This window comes from Salmo trutta, chromosome 26, assembly GCF_901001165.1.
Source record: "Salmo trutta chromosome 26, fSalTru1.1, whole genome shotgun sequence".
NCBI classification, from domain to species: Eukaryota; Metazoa; Chordata; class Actinopteri; order Salmoniformes; family Salmonidae; genus Salmo; species Salmo trutta.
In genome coordinates, this window is record NC_042982.1 from 19,948,735 (window position 1) to 19,972,670 (window position 23,936).

General features: G+C 42.7%; 1 protein-coding gene across 1 annotated transcript in view; it reads left to right on the forward strand.

Moving 5' to 3' along the window:
* The window catches only part of LOC115163353 (TLC domain-containing protein 2-like), a 33,451-nt gene extending 11,195 nt beyond the window's left edge, over window positions 1-22,256 (forward strand). Inside the window, exons 4-5 of the mRNA XM_029715150.1 lie at window positions 21,311-21,479; window positions 21,851-22,256. Coding sequence (XP_029571010.1) covers window positions 21,311-21,479; window positions 21,851-22,092 — 411 coding nt within the window. The 3' untranslated portion in view covers window positions 22,093-22,256. The remainder of the gene's footprint in view (window positions 1-21,310; window positions 21,480-21,850) is intronic.
* The last annotated feature ends 1,680 nt before the right edge of the window (window positions 22,257-23,936 follow it).

A 23,936-nucleotide genomic window follows, 5' to 3' on the forward strand; every position in this document is an offset into this window, starting at 1 on the left:
TCGTCAATGTATCAACACTGTCCAGGGAAAGCCCTGCATATCTAAACTGACAGACTGACTGGCTGGACTCAGTCTGCCAGGCAGCTCCATATCTAAACTAAATGACTGGCTGACTGGATTCAGCTCAGCTTGTTAGGCAGCTCCACATGCCTCTGGCCCTGGAAGCATAGTGACCCAGTGTATTTTGGCTCAGTCCCTCCATGGACTTCATTCTCCCCTGACGTCACCCTATGGTTCTCATCCTCTCCTAATTCCAGGGCAAGCAGCCAGCCAGTCCCCCATTCTGAAGTTTTGTTGTTGTTGTTGTTCTTCGCTCCCTTCTTTCCTGGAAGCTCCATTCAGGACAGAAGGAGGAGGTCTGGATGAGTGTTGACAGATACACAGTCCATGGCTGTGGCCTGGGAGGAACTGAGACTTCCACTTTTCCTCTCCTTCTCTCACATCATCCTTTTCGTCTATGTTGTGGTCCCTTTCTGTCTCCTGCTCTCTTCCTGTGTCTCTATCAATCTTTCTTTATTCTTTCTTTATTCTATCTCTCCTTCTCTCCTCTCTCTCACTCTCTCTTCCTCTCCCCCTGTGGTTTACTGATGGGGTCAGGGCCTGGCAGTAATGATAAATAAGAACATTGTTTTGTGTTTTTTTGTGAGAAGTAAAGGGAGAGAAAATCTTTTTCTGAATCTGAGATCTCAATGGAGCATTTCATTGGTCTTGGGTAATGCCTTGTTGACAATTTCTACGGTCTGTGGAAAAAACAGCCTTTTTGGCGTACCCCCTCATCCTCTGAAAGTAATTTTGGTTAGTCACTCACTTTGTAATGCTGTAGATGGGTTTCTCTGAAATGCAGACTTAACAACACCAAAGACTCAAGCTAAGGACTGACGCTAAAGAGTTAGCATAAGGCAAAGCTTTGGTAGTAGTTCCAGTAGTCGTCGACCAGGCTCGTATTCATCAGGGCATACAGTATCATAGCAGAATGGTTGGGCAATGTAAAACATAAACTAGAGTTTCTTATTGGATAAGTTCAGCTGGAAGGCCGTTTTCTTCCATTTCATGTCTAGTGAACATGGCCTAGTCTTAGTAACTGTGGGGGGATAAGCAGTCAAATGTTCCATAGAAACGTTATACTTTTTTCTACTTAAGTGGAGCTCACTGGGTAAGAAAGACGTGAGTCCTCTTACAATGTCATATGGGTACTCCACTGGCAGTTTGACACAGAGCAACACGAGACTCCTCGTATAGCCCCCAAACAACCCCTGACCCCTCCATTCCCTTGGGAAACAGGAAGTCCTGCCGTCTGTGCCAGTAATAGGGCGCCCGTATGAACACAAAACTGCCCCACTCAGATCTGACTGAGGAGAAACTGTCATATGTATGAAAGAGCATATGGAAGATTCATAACAGAAGATATAAGGGTCTGGAAACAGACATTCTGACAAACACCATATTTGCATTTGCAGAAGTTGTCAGGGGTGCTTTTTGTTTCAAGGGGTTTCCTGCTGTAGTTTCAGTAACATAATTGAGAATTTCAATAAGCATTTTTCTACGGCTGGCCATGCTTTCCACCTGGCTACCCCGGTCAACCGCCCGGCACCCCTCACTGCAACTTGCCCAAGCCTCCCCCATTTCTCCTTCACCCAAATCCAGATAGCTGATGTTCTGAAAGAGCTGCAAAATCTGGACCTCTACAAATCAGCAGGGCTAGACAATATGGACCCTCTCTTCCTAAAATTATCAGCCAAAATTGTTGCAACCCCTATTACTAGCTTGTTCAACCTCTCTTTCGTATCGTCTGAGATCCCCCAAAAATTGGAAAGCTGCTGCGGTCATCCCCCTCTTCAAACGGGGAGACACTCTAGACCCAAACTGCTACAGACCTATATATATCCTACCCTGCCTTTCTAAGGTCTTCGAAAGCCAAGTTAACAAACAGATCACCGACCATTTCGAATCCCACCGTACCTTCTCCGCTATGCAATCTGGTTTCCAAGCTGGTCATGGGTGCACCTCAGCCACGCTCAAGGTCCTAAACGATATCATAACCGCCATTGATAAGAGACAATACTGTGCAGCTGTATTCAACTCTGTCAATCACCACATTCTTATCGGCAGACTCAACAGCATTGGTTTCTCAAATGACTGCCCCGCCTGGATCACCAACTACTTCTCAGATAGAGTTCAGTGTGTCAAATCGGAGGGCCTGTTGTCCGGACCTCTGGCAGTCTCTATTGGGGTGCCACAGGGTTCAATCCTCAGGCCGACTCTTTTCTCTGTATATATCAATGATGTCGCTCTTGCTGCTGGTGATTCTCTGATCCAGCTCTATGCAGACGACACCATTCTGTATACTTCTGGACCTTCTTTGGACACTGTGTTAACTAACCTTCAGACGAGCTTCAATGCCATACAACTCTCCTTCCGTGGCCTCCAGCTGCTCTTAAATGCAAGCAAAACTAAATGCATGCTCATCAACTGATCGCTGCCCACACCTGCCCACCTGTCCAACATCACTACTCTGGACGGTTCTGACTTAGAATATGTGGACAACTATAAATACCTAGGTGGCTGGTTAGACTGTAAACTCTTCTTCCAGACTCACATTAAGCATCTCCAATCCAAAATTAAATCTAGAATCGGCTTCCTATTCCGCAACAAAGCATCCTTCACTCATGCTGCCAAACATACCCTAGTAAAACTGACTATCCTACCGATCCTTGACTTCGGCGATGTCATTTACAAAATAGCCTCCAACACTCTTCTCAGCAAATTGGATGCAGTCTATCACAGTGCCATCCGTTTTGTCACCAAAGCCCCATATACCCATATACCATATACCCATATACCCACCACTGCGACCTGTATGCTCTCGTTGGCTGGCCCTCGCTTCATATCCGTCGCCAAACCCACTGGCTCCAGGTCATCTATAAGTCGTTGCTAGGTAAAGCCCCGCCTTATCTCAGCTCACTGGTCACCATAGCAGCACCTACCCGCAGCACGCGCTCCAGCAGGTATATTTCACTGGTCACCCCCAAAGCCAATTCCTCCTTCGGCCGCCTTTCCTACCAGTTCTCTGCTGCCAATAACTGGAACGAACTGCAAAAATCACTGAAGCTGCTCCCTCACTAGCTTTAAGCACCAGCTGTCAGAGCAGCTCACCTGCACATAGCCAATCTGTAAATAGCCCATCCAACTACCTCATCACCATATTGTTATTTATTTTGCTCCTTTGCACCCCAGTACCACTACTTGCACACTCATCTTCTGCACATCTATCACCCCAGTGTTTAATTTGCCATACTGTAATAATTTTGCCACTATGGCGTATTTATTGCCTCACCCCCCTTATCCTACCTAATTTGCACACACTGCATATAGACTTTCTCTATTGTATTATTGACTGTATGTTTGTTTATTCCATGTGTAACTCTGTGTTGCTGTTTGTGTCACACTGTTTTGCTTTATCTTGGCCAGGTCGCAGTTGTAAATGAGAACTTGTTCCCAACTGGCCTACCTGGTTAAATAAAGGTGAAAAAAATAAAAATAAAAAACATTTTTGGAGTTGTCACTGCCCTTGACTGGGTTCATGGAAAAACAAGGAAACATTTACCGTAAAAAGCTCCCCTCTCCTCCTTGTATGTAGGCTGCCCCAGTTGGCCATGACATTTGGAAATATTGAGGTTGCTATGAACGAGGGTGAGTAGATACTAGAGCACTGCTGCAGAAGTTAATGAAAAAAGCATTTAGAAAATGGAATTGAGCCTAATGCAGTTCATTTAAGATGTTTAGGTCAGCAGGGGAGATGTAATTTGACTCTAGTTGCTTTTCTAATTGCAGTCGCTATAGCTGCGCTCTTAGTTCAACCGCTCTCTGACTGAGATGTTTTTGAAGGTTTCAACAGTGTTTGCTGTTTCCCTCCAACACAAATTGCTTTCATCCCTGTCTCGTTACGTATTATTGAGTTTTCTTATTAGTAGTGCTTAGTGCTGGTAGGGAAGCGAGTGTCATGCGCTACCCTCGAACTGTTATTTTGACTGCTGTGTTCCATCTTTGAGATATACTATCATCGATTCCCCTACATACTACATCTGTATCTACAGGGCATTTGGAAAGTATTTAGACCCCTTGACTTTTTCCAAATTTTTTTGTTACAGCCTTATTCTAAAATTGATTAATTCTACAGTACCCCACAATGACAAAGCAAAAACTGGTTTTTAGAAATGTTTGCAAATGTATTAAAAATGAAATATTACATTTACATACGTTTTCAGACCCTTCACTCAGTACTTTGTTGCAGCACCTTTGGCAACGTCTACAGCCTCGAGTCTTCTTGGGTATGACGTTACAAGCTTGGCACCTGTATTTGGGGAGTTTCTCCCATTCTTCTCTGCAGATCCTCTCATGCTCTGTCAGGTTGGAGGGGGAGCGTCGCTGCACAGCTATTTTCAGGTCTCTCCAGAGATGATTGATCAAGTCCAGGCTCTGGCTGGGCCACTCAAGGATAAACAGAGACTTGTCCCAAAGCCACTCCTGCATTGTCTTGGCTGTGTGCTTAGGATCTGAGGTCCTGAGCGCTCTAGAGTAGGTTTTCATCAAGAATCTCTCTGTACTTTGCTCTGTTCATCTTTCCCTCGATCCTGACTAGTCTCGTAGTTCCTGCTACTGAAAACATCCCCACAGCATGATGCTGTAACCACCATTCTTCACCGTAGGGATGGTGCCTGGTTTCCTCCATATGTGACACTTGGCATTCGGTTCAAAGACTTCAATATTGGTTTCATCAGACCAGAGAATCTTGTTTCTCATGGTCTGAGAGTCCTTTAGGAGCCTTTTGGCAAACTGCAAGCGGGCTGTAATGTTCCTTTTACTGAGGAGTGGCTTCTGTCTGGCCACTCTACCATAAAGGTCTAATTGGTGGAGTGCTGCAGAGATGGTTGTCCTTCTGGAAGATTCTCCCGTCTCCACACAGGAACTCTGGAGCTCTGTCAGAGTGAGCATCAGGTTCTTGGTCACCACCCTGACCAAGGCCCTTCTCCCCCGATTGCTCAGTTTGGCTGGGCGGCCAGCTCTAGAAAGGGTCTTGGTGGTTTCAAACTTTTTCCATTTAAGAAGGATGTAGGCCACTGTGTTCATGGGGACCTTCATTGCTGCAGAAATTCTTTGGTACCCTTCCCCAGGTACCCTTCTGACAATTCATTTGACCTCATGGCTTGGTTTTTGCTCTGACATACACTGTCAACTGTGGGACCTTATGTAGACAGGTGTGTGTCTTTCCAAATCATATCCAATCAATTTGGAGAAACATCTCAAGGATGATCAATGGAAACAGGATGCACCTGAGCTCAATTTTGAGTCTCATAGCAAAGGTTCTGAATATTTATGTAAATCAGATTTTTCTGGGTTTTAGGTTTAATACATTTACAAAAATGTCTAAAAACCTGTTTTTTCTCTTTGCCATTATGGGGTATTGTGTGTAGATTGATGAGAATTTGTTTTATTTAATACATTACAGCCTTATTCTAAAATGTAACAAAGTGGAAAAGGGTAAGGGTCTGAACACTTTCCAAATACACTGTATACCCCTACTGCCTGCCAGCTTCTCTTCTCCTCCTCTTCTCCTTTCATCTCCTGTCCTCTCGCTTTCTCTCCCCTTGGCTTCTTCTCAAAAGACCCTGATATTCCCACTCCTGCAGACCAGTGTTTCTCCATGTCCCCTCGTTCTGTCAGATTCCACTGACTCGCCACCTAATATAGCCTTAGTACAACCTAATATAACCTTAGTACAGCCTAATATAGCCTTAGTACAGCCTAATATAGCCTTAGTACAGCCTAATATAGCCTTAGTACAGCAGCCGCCAAAGCTGTAGTACATGCCATGCGTTCTGCTTCTTCATTCCAAACTTATTGAACATTCTCATCCCTACTCTCTCTTAAGTGTACTCTAAAAGCAAAAAAAAAGCATGTTGAGTTATAATTTCGAATTTGCTTTGGAAGTAAATTCATGAACATCATTTTCTGTAATATGTGGTTTGTGAAATTGTGGTTTGCTTTTCACAAACCACTAAAATGTCCCTGGACTTGAAGAAGTAATGTCAGCAGGAGCAATTTAATTTGTATAGCAGGCTGCTGAATGTATTTTCCAAAGAAATATTCCAGAGATCTTCATGTGCTCCACAGACATTCCTTTTTTGGCCAGGGTTCTACTCTGTGGGTTGAGGAGGCAGAAGGAGTATCGCTTGCTATTAATTTTTGCGCAAGTTTCAGCTCTTTCAACATGTTGCCTAAACCTAGAGCTATGAGCTATAACCTCATGTGTTTTAGCCCTATCACTGCATGGATGTTATTAGAACTTACAATTACCAAAGTGAGAACACCAACTTTGAGTTGGGCTGCCATACTCCCAAGCTTACACCCACCTACTGTGAAGTACAATAGAGAAGGATAAGGTGATTGAGTGAGAGATTGAGTGTGAAGGAGAGGAAACGGAAAGTGGGGTGAGGCAGAGAATGTATCTATAGGTTCTTGGCGGGAGAGTTGTTGTGTGTTTTGCGGCCACATCTCTTTGGAGGAGGGAAATCCCTCTGCCTCTCTCCTCAGCATGTGTTTCCAGACAGAAGAAATCTGGTCTCCACATGAACCCCCTCTCACACACGCTCAGCCCAGGTCTCCGCCCCCATATCCCATACACCCAAACAGTCAAAACAGCACCCCATCCACCCCAAATCCACTCACTCAAGACAGCCTCTGCCCCTTCTCATTGCAACAGACCGATGGGGATCTGTAGTTAGTTATATGCATGTTTTCATCTAGGTCCAGTGTTCCCTTATTTTGTAAAACATTTCTTGTTTCCATTCCTCAGTGTCGTTCCATACAGTAAACTACTCACCCAATGATACCAGCCTATCTAAGACCCCTCTCATCCAATATCCACACATAGATTGAACCAGCCTCTTAACTAGAAATCAGTCAACCATAAAACATGCAGGGCAGTTGAGTAAAATTCTCAAAAGTGCTAGTAAATCTTCTTGGCAGGTAGCCTAGTGGTTAGGGTGTTGGACTAGTAACCGAAAGGTTGCAAGATCGAATCCCCGAGCTGACGAGGTAAAAATCTGTCGTTCTGCCCCTGAACAAGGCAGTTAACCCACTGTTCCTAGGCCGTCATTGAAAATAAGAATTTGTTTGTAAATTACTTGCCTAGTTAAATAAAGGTAAAATAAAAAATAAATAAATAAATACCTCAACAGTAAACTTTTTAACATTTTGTTGTACACTGGTATTGGACAGAAACATAATTATTGTGCCTAGGGCCTGACAATAAGAATGCCAACAACGTCCCCTAGAGAAAAAGTCTCTGCGAAGTCATGACGTCCCTGCATTGTTATGAAGTGTCCACATTGTCAGGAAGAACCCACATTGTCATAAACATTATTCTGTTGCTAAGAGGTTGGGCAGGAAATCCAGATGTGCTTCAACAGAGTGACTGTTGTGAGATGTTGGCATGGCAACCAGGAATGCGGTTCTTCAAGGAATCCGCTACGTTCAGAAACCGGAGAGCCAGGCTCAGGGAGAACAGAATGAGGGAGTTGGTCTTTACTGACTTCATACTGTAGTCAAGGTGACGCTATAGGAGGAAGCAGGGCTCTCCAGAGGATGGTACGGTCTGCCCAACGCATCATCGGGGGCAAACTACCTGCCCTCCAGGACACCTATAGCACCCGATGTCATAGGAAGGCCAAAAAGATCATCAGGGACAACAACCACCCGAGCCACTGCCTGTTCACCCCGCTATCATACAGAAGGCGAGGTCAGTACAGGGGCATCAAAGCTGGGACCGAGAGCGAAACTGTTTTTCAGTCTCAAGGCCATCAGACTGTTAAATAGCCATCACTAGCACATAGAGGCTGCTGCCTACATACATAGACTTGAAATCACTGCCACTTTAATAAATGGAACACTAGGCACTTTAATAATGTTTACATAGCTTGCATTACTCATCTCATATGTATATACTGTATTATATACTATTCTACTGTATCTTAGTCTATGCCGCTCTGACATTGCTCGTCCATATGTTTATATATTCCTAATTCCTTTACTTAGATTTATGTGTATTGGGTATATGTTGTGACATTGTTAGATATTACTGTACTGTCAGAGCTAGAATCACAAGCATTTTGCTACACACACAATAACATCTGCTAAACACGTGTATGTGACCAATTAAATTGTATTTTATTTAGAGGGAGCGGGAGAGAGAGAGACTTGGCTGCCAGCCAGAAGGATAGCTGTGAATTCCAAAGCATTTATGTCTACGGTTTTCTAGCAACTATGTAGTGTGTGCAGTCTTGGGAGGAGAGGATGTACTCAAAAGACAATCCCAGATTCCAACATGTGTATAGGGAAATTCCTATATTTAGCTCAGTTACAGTTGTTCGGAAAACACACCATTTAAATGTATGCTGGGTAGTTATGGAAACATTTGAATTTGCTCAAAATGTAAAGCACAAGTATTCATAGGATAAATGTATTGTTACACTGACAGTAGTCTGTAGTGTACATATACAGCCAAGTGGTCACTGAGTAGTGTAGGTACATCGTTTTTGAAGTAGCTTCTATACTAATCAACATCTAGGAGAAAGTTAGGTGAGGTGAGTCACCAAAACCAATTAACACTTCCACACCTATCACCTGGCAACCACTAGTGAGGACTAGTGACTTGAGTATGAATGTCACAGCAACCTTTCGAAACACATTTCATGATGAAAACACAACTTTTTTTGTAGTTTACCATTACTAACTGTGGATGCACAGCATACACACAATGTTTTGTTTTTTCCTAAATCTTTGGTCATTCGTTGACTGGCATTAACCCTGATCAGCCCTAGAAGGGTCATCACAGTATCTACTACTGCAGATGTGGGTTGTTTTCTGTAACGTGGATGTGTGTTTGTGGGGGTGGGGGGTTTGTGTGTGGGGGGTAAGTCTGTGGGGGTGGGGGGTTTGTGTGAACATGATGGTTCATACACTTTTTTTACGTGTAGACTTTGACCCCTTGCTACACGTACATACTGTACATAAAACTTCTTCTCCTGAACCACACCCTGCTTTATACAAGACAGGATGGTTTCCATAGGCTTTCCCATTTAGTTCCTTACCATAGACTTCCCTAGCCCATTTCCCCTTCCCTTCCAATATCCCCCACTGGAAAAAATGGAAAAGCTCCATCTGTCTACTCCAGTCCAGTATTGACCCGTTGCTATCAGAGTAACTCTGTTTGAGTGTGATGGTCGCTATGGAGCGTGGTGTTATTAGTCAGTAAACTGCACTCTGGGACCAGCCGATAGGGAGAACAGGCCTGTTTTTTTGGTGCGGGCTGGTGAGTGTTGTAATGAGTGTTGAATGCAGTGTTGTTTACGGGGCTGTGTGTGTGTGCCTACCAGACTGGGTGTGCAACCCAACTTTACAGTAAAAGCCTGTTACCATTTTGATTCTTAGAATCATGACTAGTCGAGATGACACAGAACTCCTGCTGTTGCTATGTTCTTCACAGCTAGAGGCCACTATACTAGGCAACCCACACTCTTATCAGTAGACTAATCATTAGCTTTGTACACAAAAGCATCAAACACCTAACACCCCATCTTGTGTTTGGCATGCTTGAGTGTGTGAAGTGTGTGTACATGTGCGTGATACAGGGAGTCAGGGTCTGAGTGGTGTTTATGCCTTCCTGTTATATTTAGGCCCTGTGAGGAATGTGCCTGGTCCCTGGCCCCATGTTTACATTACACATACTGCGCTGCATTGAGGACTGGCCATCACAAATCCTGTTTACCTTCACCTTTGACCATGCACTAAGATGAGACACAAAAATTTGGCGTGGGGGGGTATTTGTCAAATTAAATCAAAATGTAATGGTCGCCTGCACAGTTTTGAAGATGTTATCTCTCCAACAATGCAGCAATATCTAGCAATACAATAACAACACACACATAATCCAAAAGTAAAACAAAAAAAAGAAAGAACAGGAAATGAAGACATATCAGAATCTGACTGTTTACCTTTTCCAGCCAGCCTTCCTCATCAGGTTCCTAACCTGCCTGACATCCCCTTAAGGAAGTTAACCCCCAGGCACGCTAGTGTAACACAGTTGAAGTCGGACGTTTACATACACTTAGGTTGGAGTCATTAAAATGTGTTTTTCAACCACTCCACAAATTTCTTGTTAACAAACTATAGTTTTGGCAAGTCGGTTAAGACATCTACTGTGTACATGACACAAGTCATTTTTCCAACAATTGTTTACAGACAGATTATTTCCCTTTTATAATTCACTTGGTGCGAAAAGTACAAATCAATCCCAGAACAGCAGCAAAGGACCTTGTGAAGATGCTGGAGGAAACGGGTACAAAAGTATCTATATCCAAAGTAAAACGATTCCTATATCGACATAACCTGAAAGGCCGCTCGGCAAGGAAGAAGCCACTGCTCCAAAACCACCATAAAAAAGCCAGACTACGGTTTGCAACTGCACATGGGGACAAAGATTGTACTTTTTAGAGAAATGGCCTCTGGTCTGATGAAACAAAAAATATAACTGTTTGGCCATAATGACCATCGTTATGTTTGGAGGGAAAAGGGGGAGGCTTGCAAGCCAAAGACACCATCCCAACCGTGAAGCACAGGGGTGGTAGCATCATGTTGTGGGGGTGCTTTGCTGCAGGAGGGACTGGTGCACTTCACAAAATAGATGGCATCATGAGGATGGAAAATTATGTGGATATATTGAAGCAACATCTCAAGACAGTCAGGAAGTTAAAGCTTGGTCGCAAATGGGTCTTCCAAATGGACAATGACCCCAAGCATACTTCCAAAGTTGTGGCAAAGTGGCTTAAGGACAACAAAGTCAAGGTATTGGAGTGGCCATCACAAAGCCCTGACCTCAATCCTATAGAAAACTTGTGGGCAGAACTGAAAAAGCGTGTGCGAGCAAGGAGGCCTACAAACCTGACTCAGTTATACCAGCTCAGTCAGGAGGAATGGGCCAAAATTCACCCAACTTATTGTGGGAAGCTTGTGGAAGGCTACCCGAAATGTTTGATCCAAGTTAAACAATTTAAACCTCTATCACTCCAGTGTTAACTTGCTAAATTGTAATTACTTCCCTACTATGGCCTGTTTATTGCCTTACCTCCTTACATTTGCACACACTGTATATATACAGTGAGGGAAAAAAGTATTTGATCCCCTGCTGATTTTGTACGTTTGCCCACTGACAAAGAAATGATCAGTCTATAATTTTAATGGTAGGTTTATTTCAACAGTGAGAGACAGAATAACAACAAAAATATCCAGAAAAACGCATGTCAAAAATGTTATAAATTGATTTGCATTTTAATGAGGGAAATAAGTATTTGACCCCCTCTCAATCAGAAAGATTTCTGGCTCCCAGGTGTCTTTTATGCAGGTAACGAGCTGAGATTAGGAGCACACTATTAAAGGGAGTGCTCCTAATCTCAGCTTGTTACCTGTATAAAAGACGCCTGTCCACAGAAGCAATCAATCAATCAGAGTCCAAACTCTCCACCATGGCCAAGACCAAAGAGCTCTCCAAGGATGTCAGGGACAAGATTGTAGACCTACACAAGGCTGGAATGGGCTACAAGACCATCGCCAAGCAGCTTGGTGAGAAGGTGACAACAGTTGGTGTGATTATTCGCAAATGGAAGAAACACAAAAGAACTGTCAATCTCCCTCGGCCTGGGGCTCCATGCAAGATCTCACCTCGTGGAGTTGCAATGATCATGAGAACGGTGAGGAATCAGCCCAGAACAACACGGGAGGATCTTGTCAATGATCTCAAGGCAGCTGGGACCATAGTCACCAAGAAAACAATTGGTAACACACTACGCCGTGAAGGACTGAAATCCTGCAGCGCCCGCAAGGTCCCCCTGCTCAAGAAAGCACATATACACACCCGCCTGAAGTTTGCCAATGAACATCTGAATGATTCAGAGGACAACTGGGTGAAAGTGTTGTGGTCAGATGAGACCAAAATGGAGCTCTTTGGCATCAACTCAACTCGCCGTGTTTGGAGGAGGAGGAATGCTGCCTATGACCCCAAGAACACCATCCCCACCGTCAAACATGGACATGGAAACATTATGCTTTGGGGGTGTTTTTCTGCTAAGGGGACAGGACAACTTCACCACATCAAAGGGACGATGGACGGCGCCATGTACCGTCAAATCTTGGGTGAGAACCTCCTTCCCTCAGCCAGGGCATTGAAAATGGGTCGTGAATGGGTATTCCAGCATGACAATGACCCAAAACACACGGCCAAGGCAACAAAGGAGTGGCTCAAGAAGAAGCACGTTAAGGTCCTGGAGTGGCCTAGCCAGTCTCCAGACCTTAATCCCATAGAAAATCTGTGGAGGGAGCTTAAGGTTTGAGTTGCCAAACGTCAGCCTCGAAACCATAATGACTTGGAGAAGATCTGCAAATGAGGAGTGTGACAAAATCCCTCCTGAGATGTGTGCAAACCTGGTGGCCAACTACAAGAAACGTCTGACCTCTGTGATTGCCAACAAGGGTTTTGCCACCAAGTACTAAGTCATGTTTTGCAGAGGGGTCAAATACTTATTTCCCTCATTAAAATGCAAATCAATTTATAACATTTTTGACATTCGTTTTTCTGGATTTTTTGTTGTTATTCTGTCTCTCACTGTTCAAATAAACCTACCATTAAAATTATAGACTGATAATTTCTTTGTCAGTGAGCAAACGTATAAAATAAGCAGGGGATCAAATACTTTTTCTCTCACTGTATATTTTTTATTTATTTTTAATTTCACCTTTATTTAACCAGGTAGGCCAGTTGAGAACAAGTTCTCATTTACAACTGCGACCTGGCCAAGATAAAGCAAAGCAGTGCGACACAAACAACAACACAGAGTTACACATTTAATAAACAAACATACAGTCAATAACACAATAGAAAAAGTCTATATACAGTGTGTGCAAATGGCGTGCGGAGGTAAGGCAATAAATAGGCCATAGTAGCGAAGTAATTACAATTTAACAAATTAAGCACTGGAGTGATAGATGTGCAGATGATGATGTGGAAGTAGAAATACTGGTGTATTGTATATACTTTTTCTATTGTGTTATTGACTGAATGTTTGTTTATTCCATGTGTAACTCTGTTGTTTGTGTCGCACTACTTTGCTTTATCTTGGCCAGGTCACAGTTGTAAATGAGAACTTGTTCTCAACTGGCCTACCTGGTTAAATAAAGGTGAAATAAAATTAAATTAAAAGGGGTTTTGTATATTTTTACTATTTTCTACATTGTAGAATAATAGTAAAGACATTAAACTATGAAATAACACATATGGAATCATATCATATAGTTACCAAAGAAGTGTTAAACAAATCAAAAGTAGGTTGATGTTGATTTGTCTGTTACTTGAACTCTGAAGCATTGATTTGGGCTGCAATTTATGAGGTTGGTAACTCTAATGAACTTATCCTCTATAGCAGAGGTAACTCTGGGTCTTCCTATCCTGTGGTGGACCTCATGAGAGCCAGTTTCATCATAGCGCTTGATGGTTTTTGTGACTGCACTTGAAGAAACTTGAAAAGTTCTTGAAATGTTCTGGATTGACTGACCTTGATGTCTTAAAGTAATGATAGCCTATCGTTTCTCTTTGCTTATTTGAGCTGTTCTTGCCAAAATATGGACTTGGTATTTGACCAAATAGTGCTAACTACTGTATCCCCACCGTACCTTGTCACAACACAACTGATTGTCTGAAATGCATTAAGAAGGAAAGAAATTCCACAAATTAACTTTTAACAAGGCACACCTGTTAATTTAAATGCATTCCAGGTGACTACCTCATGAAGCTGGTTGAAAGAATGCCAAGAGTGTACAAAGCTGTCATCAAGGCAAAGGGTGGCTACTTTGAAGAATCTCAAATATAAAATATATTTTGATTTGTTTAACACTTTTTTTGGTTACTACATGATTCCATATGTATGATTTCATAGTTTTGATGTCTTCACTATTATTCTACAATGTAGAAAATAAAAAGAAAGAAAGAAAAACCCTTGAATTAGTTGGTGTGTCAACTTTTGACTGGTACTGTATGTATAGCAGTAGTTATGTAGGATGAGCCATGACTAGAATACATTATATACATATAAAGTGGGTAAATCGCAATGTTAACATTATTAAAGTGACCAGTGTTCAATGACTCTATGTACAGTTGAAGTCGGAAGTTTACGTACACCTTAGCCAAATACATTTAAAGTTAGTTTTTCACAATTCCTGACATTTAATCCTAGTAAAAATTCCCTTTTTTAGGTCAGTTAGGATCACCTCTTTATTTTAAGAATGTGAAATGTCAGAATAATAGTCGAGAGAATGATTTATTTCAGCGTTTATTTCTTTCATCACATTCCCAGTGGGTCAGAAGTTTACATACACGCAATTAGTATTTGGTAGCATTGCCTTTAAATTGTTTCACTTGGGTCAAAACGTTTCGGGCAGCGTGTGCAAGCAAGGAGGCCTACAAACCCGACTCAGTTATACCAGCTCTGTCAGGAGGAATGGGCCAAAATTCACCCAACTTATTGTGGGAAGCTTGTGAAAACAAGCTTGTGGAAACAAGCTTGTTTTCACAAGCTTCCCACAATAAGTTGGGTGAATTTTGGCCCATTCCTCCTGTCATGACGTTGCCCTCTGGGTTTTCTATGCACCATCCCCCAAACTCTATACTTCTGACACAAGGCTGTGTGAAGGCGGTCGTAAATTCCAAAGGGAATGTCCTGCCTAACAGGCCACAGTTTTGAGACAGAGTGGGTTTCGTATAGAGAACAAAGGATTCTTCCACCTCACAGGATTGGAGAACCGAACGACATTTATGTTCTGGAGAAGGTATAAAAGATCGGTGAAGAATCCAGCTACGAACTGGTCCGTATGGTACAATTCTGTGAAACTCATTAGAGACAATATGGCCATATTACCATACTAAGGTTTATATACTAGCCTCAGCGATGAGACTTACATCTAATGGTTGTATAAAATGTATGAATAAGGATCAAGCTATTTGGAATATGTTGAGATGCTATGTATTTATGTTAATGTGAGAGAATTGTATGTCTGTTCAAAGCTTAACTAAGTCATCGGCACGCCCCCAGGGACACAGACAGGACAAGGTGTCATGTGACAGCCTTTTCTACGTTCAGTATATAAGCCCCACCCAGAATTACTTTCTTCAGACCAGGCCTCCACTCCATTACGAGTTGGCCAATAGGTTTGACCATGCATCCCTCTACTGAACTTTAACCATACCACGTGGTTAAACTTTTAGACTATCAATACCGACAGAATAATAACAAGTCTTTGATATTAATTACTAGTCTGCAGCTAGAAATTCGGTATCATTGAACGCGAAGACCGACGAAACATCCATTCTATAACGACATTAATGAATGTCGCTTTGAAATATCCATCCTAACCAAGAAAGAGAGAGAGAGAGAGAGAGAGAGGGAACTCTCCAACAGGACGAACCTTCCAACAAAGATCACGACGACACACTGAGCGTAAATATATATATTGATTGCAATTGTTTCCGAATGAGTGAGCGTTCACGTGCAAAGGATTAGCATATCAATTGTTAATATTTATCAACTCTGTAGGGTCTTCTCAGCTGACCCCCCACTACTCTTTTGTTTAACAAGCCGCCATGCCGGTTTAGCCCACTAGGGCACATTCCGCTACCATTGCTTTGTAACGATACCTACTGTTTTGTATGCTTTCTGTGAATTACTTAGTTTAGTAAATAAATGATTTTAAGACAATTGATGTATGGATGACTTAGTGAAGACTGGGTTCGTGCAAATAACAACAATTTACGACGTTTGGAATGAGACTGGACGCGAGGTAATAACACATTATTAAAACAAGAAGATACTAGATCAGATCTTATAATATATAATGTTATAATATCTGACAGTTATATTAGGAAAATTATAACTGTGTAATCTGAATATTTTCCTTGGTGCCCCGACCTCCTAGTTAATTACAGTTACACGATTAATCAGTTAATCGCGTAATGATAATTACAGAGAGTTATTTGATAAACATGTCTTCAAGTTAATGATGCCCAAAGACACGACACTCCTGACAGAGCTGGTGTAACTGAGTCAGGTTTGTAGGCCTCCTTGCTCGCACACGCTTTTTCAGTTCTGCCCACAGGTTTTCTATAGGATTGAGGTCAGGGCTTTGTGATGGCCACTCCAATACCTTGACTTTGTCCTTAAGCCACTTTCCCACACCTTTGGAAGTATGCTTGGGGTCATTGTCCATTTGGAAGACCCATTTGCGACCAAGCTTTATCTTCCTGACTGATGTCTTGAGATGTTGCTTCAATATATTCACATAATTTTCCAACCTCATGATGCCATCTATTTTGTGAAGCACACCAGTCCCTCCTGCAGCAAAGCACCCCCATAACATGATGCTGCTACCTTTGTGCTTTACGGTTCAGATGGTGTTCTTCGGCTTGCAAGCCTCCCCCTTTTTCTTCCAAACATAACGATGGTCATTATGGCCAAACAGTTCAATTTTTGTTTCATCAGACCAGAGGAAATTTCTCCAAAAAGTACGATCTTTGTCCCCATGTGCAGCTGCAAACCGTAGTCTGGCTTTTTTGGGGTGGTTTTGGAGCAGTGGCTCCTTCCGTGCCGAGCGGCCTTGCAGATTATATCGATATAGGACTAGTTTTACTGTGGATATAGATACTTTTGTACCTCTTTCCTCCAGCATCTTCACCAGGTCCTTTGCTGTTGTTCTAGGATTGATTTGCATTTTTCGCACCAAAGTACGTTCATCTCTAGGAGACAGAACGCGTCTCCTTCCTGAGCAGTAAGACTGCTGTGTGGTCCCATGGTGTTTATGCTTGCATACTATTGTTTCAACAGATGAACGTGGTATCTTCAGGCGTTTGGAAATTGCTCCCAAGGATGAACCAGACTTGTGGAGGTCTACAATTTTTTTTCTGAGGTCTTGGCTGATTTCTTTTGATTTTCCCATTATGTCAAGCAAAGAGGCACTGAGTTTGAAGTTAGGCCTTGAAATACATCCACAGGTACACCTCCAATTGACTCAAATTATGTATATTAGCCTATCAGAAGCTTCTAAAGCCATGCTATAATTTTCTGGAATTGTCCAAGCTATTTAAAGGTACAGTGAACCTCATGTATGTAAACTTCTGACCCACTGGAATTGTGATACAGTGAATTATAAGTGAAATAATCTGTCTGTAAACAATTGTTGGAAAAATGACTTGTGTCATGCACAAAGTAGATGTCCTAACCGACTTGCCAAAATTATAGTTTGCTAACAAGAAATTTGTGGAGTGATTGAAAAACGAGTTTTAATGACTCCAACCTAAATGTATGTAAACTTCCGACTTCAACTGTACATAGGCCAGCAGTCTCTAAGGTGCAGGGTTGAGTAACCGGGTCATAGCCGGCTAGTAACATTGTCTAAAGTTCAGGGCAGGGCTCTGGGTGGAGGCTGTCTAGTGATGACTGATTAACAATCTGATGGCTTGGAGATAGAAGCTGTTTATCAGTCTCTCGATCCCTGTTCTGTCTCTACCTTCTAGGTGGTAGGCGGTGTGTGTGTACTGTCTTCATTTCGTCACCTACAGAACAGGCTGCTCAGGCTACCAAGATTCACTCTGGAGGCCTTTTTTTGTCCTGAGGTTTCATGCCATCATCTGTAACCAGGGAAACAGGTTTGGTTTGAGGTGCGTTAACCTCTCGGGGCTCAGAGAGAGGTCAATGCTCTACAGATGGACTGACTCTGTTCCATTCCCACCTGGCTGACATTTTGGTTTTTCTGCTGCCTTATCTTTTTCTGCCATCTTGGCCATGACTCTACAAATCTTAGTAGGATGAAGTTGCATCTAAATGCTCATCAACACCCAAGTCAATTATCTGTTATTCCTAGAAATTGAGTATCTAGGCCACTTTTGTTTATATCCTCCGCCATTGTCGCTCTGCCAGTGCTGTGTGCCACATTGGGTCTTCCTTAACAATATTGGCCATCTTTGATCTATCTTTCCCTTATCTGCCATTCTTCACTGTGGTTAAGGAAACACACGCAAACACAAGCTGTTTTTACCCTTTCTCCTTTACCCCCAACCAGTTCAATATACACAAAACGAGAGAAAATACTTTGAAACTAGGGTTCTACAGCTGATTTTTGCTTTCTATTTCAAAACGTTTTGCTACATTGTACCCTACTGAACATGACACAGCAGCACATAGTGTAAGAGCAAGGCTAACCTCACCATGCCCACTTTCCCATCCATGCTGTCACAGACTGGGTCTCCTGCCAGCAGTCTCATCCCCCTGGCCCTCCACTATGTGTCTCTGTCTGTGGCACTGTTAATAGGCTACCAGCAGCTAGCCGCCCAGACTGACCCTGGCTTAGCAGGGGATAGCCTGCTAATGCTGAATCATTCTAATGGTCCAGGACTGTCTTATCTGTCTGTCTGATACAGGGGAGAGAGGATTACAGTAGCTTCAACCCCAGCCAGGGCTCACTGTCGGGCACGGTTTTGGGGTTCATCCCCTTTTTATGGTTTGATTTAATTTGGTTAACTGACAGGACCCAGCCAGGACCTAGTCTATGGTCTCTGGTCCTAATCATACCCCACAAAAAGAGCCATGTGCCTGAGCTTGAGCCAAGTGATGTCCCCCTGTCTCTCTCAGTGGCGATTTGAGGCTACCATCTCCTGATTATGGCCTGACTGCTTCGCTGGGTCATAGTAGGGAATAAAGGTTTTGTAGTGTAGAGCTTGTGTAAGGGGTTATTAAGCGAGTGCCTCCTCACCCACTTCTATCAATGATTACAGTCAGTCATTATATACATGGCTCTGATTACCCCCTCCCTTCCCAAGGACAGGGAGGAAACTACAATCAGTGTCTCTACTGAAGATACCTCTCACTAATGACACTCCTCAAACATCATAAAGGAAGCCATGGCCATACAAGCAGACATAAACACACATAGTAGGATCTCCAATGAGTCTGCTAAGTCTATTGTCCCAGGGTCATCAGGAATCGTTATGTATGCAGGCTTTTTATTTCAACCAATAATCCATGGTCAAATTCTACTATTTGAAGTATCACAGATAAGTAACCAAAATGGAGTCTGAATATCAAACAGTATTTCTGAAATAGGTGATTCAAAAATGTTTGTTCCAATTAACCAAGCAGTTATTCTTAATACATAGTTAGTACGTGTCTGTCTTGATGTTCAGCTGAAGTGAGAACCAGCCTACACAGTGAGTGCCAAGGATCAACGTTGAGAGACCATACAGCACTCATACAAGACGTCACAGAGAGAGCTACAAGGTGATAGATGATCATGTAAACAGAATCCTGGCCATGAGGTCTCTTATCAGAGCATTTTATAAGGCTTTTATTTGACAGTTCCTGTTTTGAGTGTCCCAGAGAAGATGTGTGACCTGGAGGAACGATAAGACAGGTTGAAGTTTAGTGTGAGTGTGTATGTATGAGAGACCGGGGTGTTTACCTGGGACTTCTCTCTCCCTGGGGAAAGAGTCACACACACCTTATTGGCTAAGAGCAGCATGGGATTAGGTCCTCTATATATACACACACATACACACAGCCTGCAGCAGGACATAGGACATAATGCTGTGTCTCATGTCAGTGCTGGCCTACTGGTAGTCTGGCTAAAAAGGTTTTATTATTCAGACATGCTTGGACCTGAGTTGCTACATTTAAGCGTCGCTTTCTGTCTTTTTATTCCTCTTTAGGGGGTAGCCACTAGCCAGTGTGTGTGCTGACCTTTAGACTAGACCTCAGTGTGTGTGCTGCTGTTTATCCCATGACCATTTGTCAGTTTAGGGACGGCACCTCGTCTGTTGACTCCAGCCTCACCCCTGGGGCCACACACACACACACCACATACATACACACACTGAAAGCCCTTCCATTGGGTCCTGCCTAATTGTTAAGCTCAGTCGCACAACTGAGCCATTGAGGATGTTTGAGTGTCCTAACAAGAGACTTTGTGCTTTACATCGCTACATCAGTGTGCCAGTAACTGCTAGGTAACATGGTCTACAGCCTCCCAGAATTAAAGCTGCCTTTCAAATGGCACCCTATTCCCTATGTAGTTTGCTACTTTTGTGCGCACACACAGTGCACTATATTGGGAATAGGGTGCCATTTGGGAGACAGACTGAGTAATTCAGTGGTTTGAATTGAGAGTAGTGACAGGAGTGTGGAGAAAGGTTCGGGTTAGTAACAGTGTGGACAGGGTCAGGTCATTGGACTACTAGGGCATTGCTGTTCTCAATGGGATATTTTTGGGAAAACATAAATCTGCCCTCCAGTCTGCTACAGTAACTAAAATGGATGTGAGATTTACTGATCTAACTCTGACACACAACACAATACAGACTTTGTAAAGGCAGCTGCAGTCTAATGAAAGATTATTCAAAAGATTTCCCTGAAGTTATTGTATAACAGAGCAGTATGTACACGTTCTATAGTGGCTCTATTGTAAACTGGCATTGGGTGCCACCTATTGGTTCTAGTACGCTACTACATCACCCTGTTACCAAAGACTACCTGATATGCTGTAACCTCAGACTTTCATTTCATAACCATGACCTTGCAGATGTTTGATAAGCATGATGACCTTCCTCAATGTAATTAAATAAAGAGTAGTCAGTGTTTGACATTCAAAGGCATGTATGTGACAAGCAAATAAAGGAAAAACAAACAAAGGCTTGTTATGATAATCTAACTGCATGATATTTTCTTGGAAATAATACAATGTTTATGATAAATACATAAAAAGTCTGTAGTGCTTTGAGTCAGATGGTCACAGGATGTGGTGCATTTTGCACCGTGGCTAATATGGTGGACATGACCTAAGTCATGAGTTCCCAGTCATCCCACCACATCTCATGGGATGTGGTGCGTTTTGCACCGTGGTTAATATGGTGGACATGACCGAAGTCATGAGATCCCAGTCATCCCACCACTACCTCATGAGATGATGGTTAACCATGTGACTTCTGGGTAGATGAGTAGGTTGTTTGTTTGTTATGTTAGGACTCGTGAGTTGACTCAGACCTGGGCTCGAAAGCTAGGGACTTAGGACTTAAGTCAAACTCTAGGTTTAGGAATTTGACTAAATCACTGCCACTCGGTGTCTAACTTTCTCTCATTCTCCCTCTCGCTCTCTCTCGTCCTCCTAGGTGATCAGCTGTTTCGGCATCACCGTCCTGACCGGTCGCTACGTGGGCTTTGCTGTGGTGGCCCTCCTGGTTGAGATAAACTCTGTGTTCCTCCACCTGCGGCAGATCTTACGCATGGCCAACCTAGCAGAGGGCGACCTCTACCGCATCAACAGCATGGTCAACCTAGGTACTGTCACGTTCATAAGGTTTCAATGATGAAAGGATATTTTTTATGAACAGCTAGCTTGTGCTAGACATTTATTAACTATAACTTCACATCATGAGGTGTTGCCATTAAGTGGTTTGGTTACATGACCTTTCAACTGTCATAAAGCACTGTAGTAAGTAGATTATACAAATGTTAGCCCCATAGAATTACATATAGAAATACATGTGTCATTTAATAGGATCTCTGTTCTGTGTCATTTAATAGGATCTCTGTTCTGTGTCATTTAATAGGATCTCTGTTCTGTGTCATTTAATAGGATCTCTGTTCTGTGTCATTTAATAGGATCTCTGTTCTTAGTGCTGATAATAACGAACAACATATTATTCCAGGTACCTATGTTGTGTTCCGGATCAACACCCTGGCCTGGATGACCCGCTGGCTGGTCCTGAACCGGGACAACATCCCCCTGTTCAGCTACACAGCTGGGAGTGTAGGGCTAGCCATTATGACCGCCATGAATATAGTGCTCTTCTACCGCCTGCTGAGGTCTGACTTCCTCAAGAGTAGTACACCCACGCCCATGGATTGTAAAGAGAGTAGAGGGCAAGGAGAGGGAAAGAAGGAGACGTAGGAAGGGAGGGAGGGAGGGAGAAGAGATAATGGCAGAGATTGTATAATGGCAGAGATGGATGAGATGTCCTTGAGTATTCGAGAGGGTGAGCAGGATGTATGAACACACGAGGTACAGGCGTTTACAATTCACACACACAAGGTCCATTGAATGATAGCCAAAAAGAAGTGACACATCTATGAAATAATGTGTGTGTATATATGTGTACTGTGTGTGTGTGCAGGATAATGTGCTCTACTGTACCTCAGAAAGTTTGGGTTCTCACCCAATCGGGGGGGTGTGTGTGTGTGTGTGTGTGTGTGTGTGTGTGTGTGTGTGTATATATTCAAAGGTGTGGACACACCTACTCATTCAAGGGTTTTTCTTTATTTTTACTATTTTCAACATTGTAGAATAATAGTGAAGACATCAAAACTATGATATAACGTATGGAATCATGTAGTAAAGAAAAAAGTGTAAAACAAATCAAAACATATTTTAGATTTTAGATTCTTTAAAGTAGCCACCCTTTGCCTTGATGATAGATTTGCACACTCTTGGCATTCTCTCAACCAGCTTCATGAGGAATGCTTTTCCAACAGTCTTGAAGGAGTTCCCACATGCTGAGCACTTGTTGGCTGCTTTTCCTCTGCAGTCCAACTCATCCCAAACCATCTCAATTGGGTTGAGGGTCGGGTGATTGTGGAGGCCAGGTCATCTGATGCAGTACTCCATCACTCTCCTTCTTGGTCAAATAGCCCTTACACAGCCTGGAGGTGTGTTGGGTCATTGTCCTGTTGAAAAACAAATGATAGTCCCACTAAGTGCAAACGAGATGGGATGGCGAATCGCTGCAGAATGCTGTGGTAGCCATGCTGGTTCAGTGTGCCTTGAATTCTAAATAAATCATGACAGTGTCACCAGCAAAGCACCATCACACCACCTCCTCCATGCTTCACGGTGGGAACCAAACATGCGGAGATCATCCGTTCACCTACTCTGCTTCTCATAAAGCCATGGCAGTTGGAACCAAAAACCTCAAATTTGGACTCATCAGACCAAAGGACAGATTTCCACCACTCTAATGTCCATTGCTCGTGTTTCTTGGCCCAAGCAAGTCTCTTCTTCTGATTGGTGTCCTTTAGTAGTGGTTTATTTGCAGCAATTCGACCATTAAGGCCTGATTCGCGTAGTCTCCTCTGAACAGTTGATGTTGAGATGTGTGTTACTTGAACTCTGAAGCATTGATTTGGGCTGCAATTTCAGAGGCTGGTAACTCTAATGAACTTATTCTCTGCAGCAGAGGTAACTCTGGGTTTTCCTTTCCTGTGGCGGTCCTCATGAGAGCCAGTTTCATCATAGCGCTTGATTGTTTTTGCGACTGCACTTGAAGAAACTTTAAAAGTTCTTGAAATGATCCGCATTTACTGACCTTCATGTCTTAAAGTAATAATGGACTGTCGTTTCTCTTTGCTTATTTGAGGTGTTCTTGCCATAATATTAACCGGGTATTTTACCAAATAGAGCTATCTTCTGTATACCACCCCTACCTTGTCACAACACAACTGATTGTCTGAAACGCATTAAGAAGGAAAGAAATTCCACAAATTAACTTTTTAACAAGGCACACCTGTGAATTAATTCCAGGTGACTACCTCATGAAGTTGGTTGAGAAATGCCAAGAGTGTGCAAAGCTGTCATCAAGGCAAAGGGTGGCTACTTTGAAGAATCTCAAATATAAAATATATATTTGATTTGTTTAAATGTATTTTTTTTTAAATCCCTCATCAATCTACACACAGTACCCCTTTAATGACAAAGCAAAAACAGGTTTTTAGATATTTTTTTGAAAATGCATTTAAAAA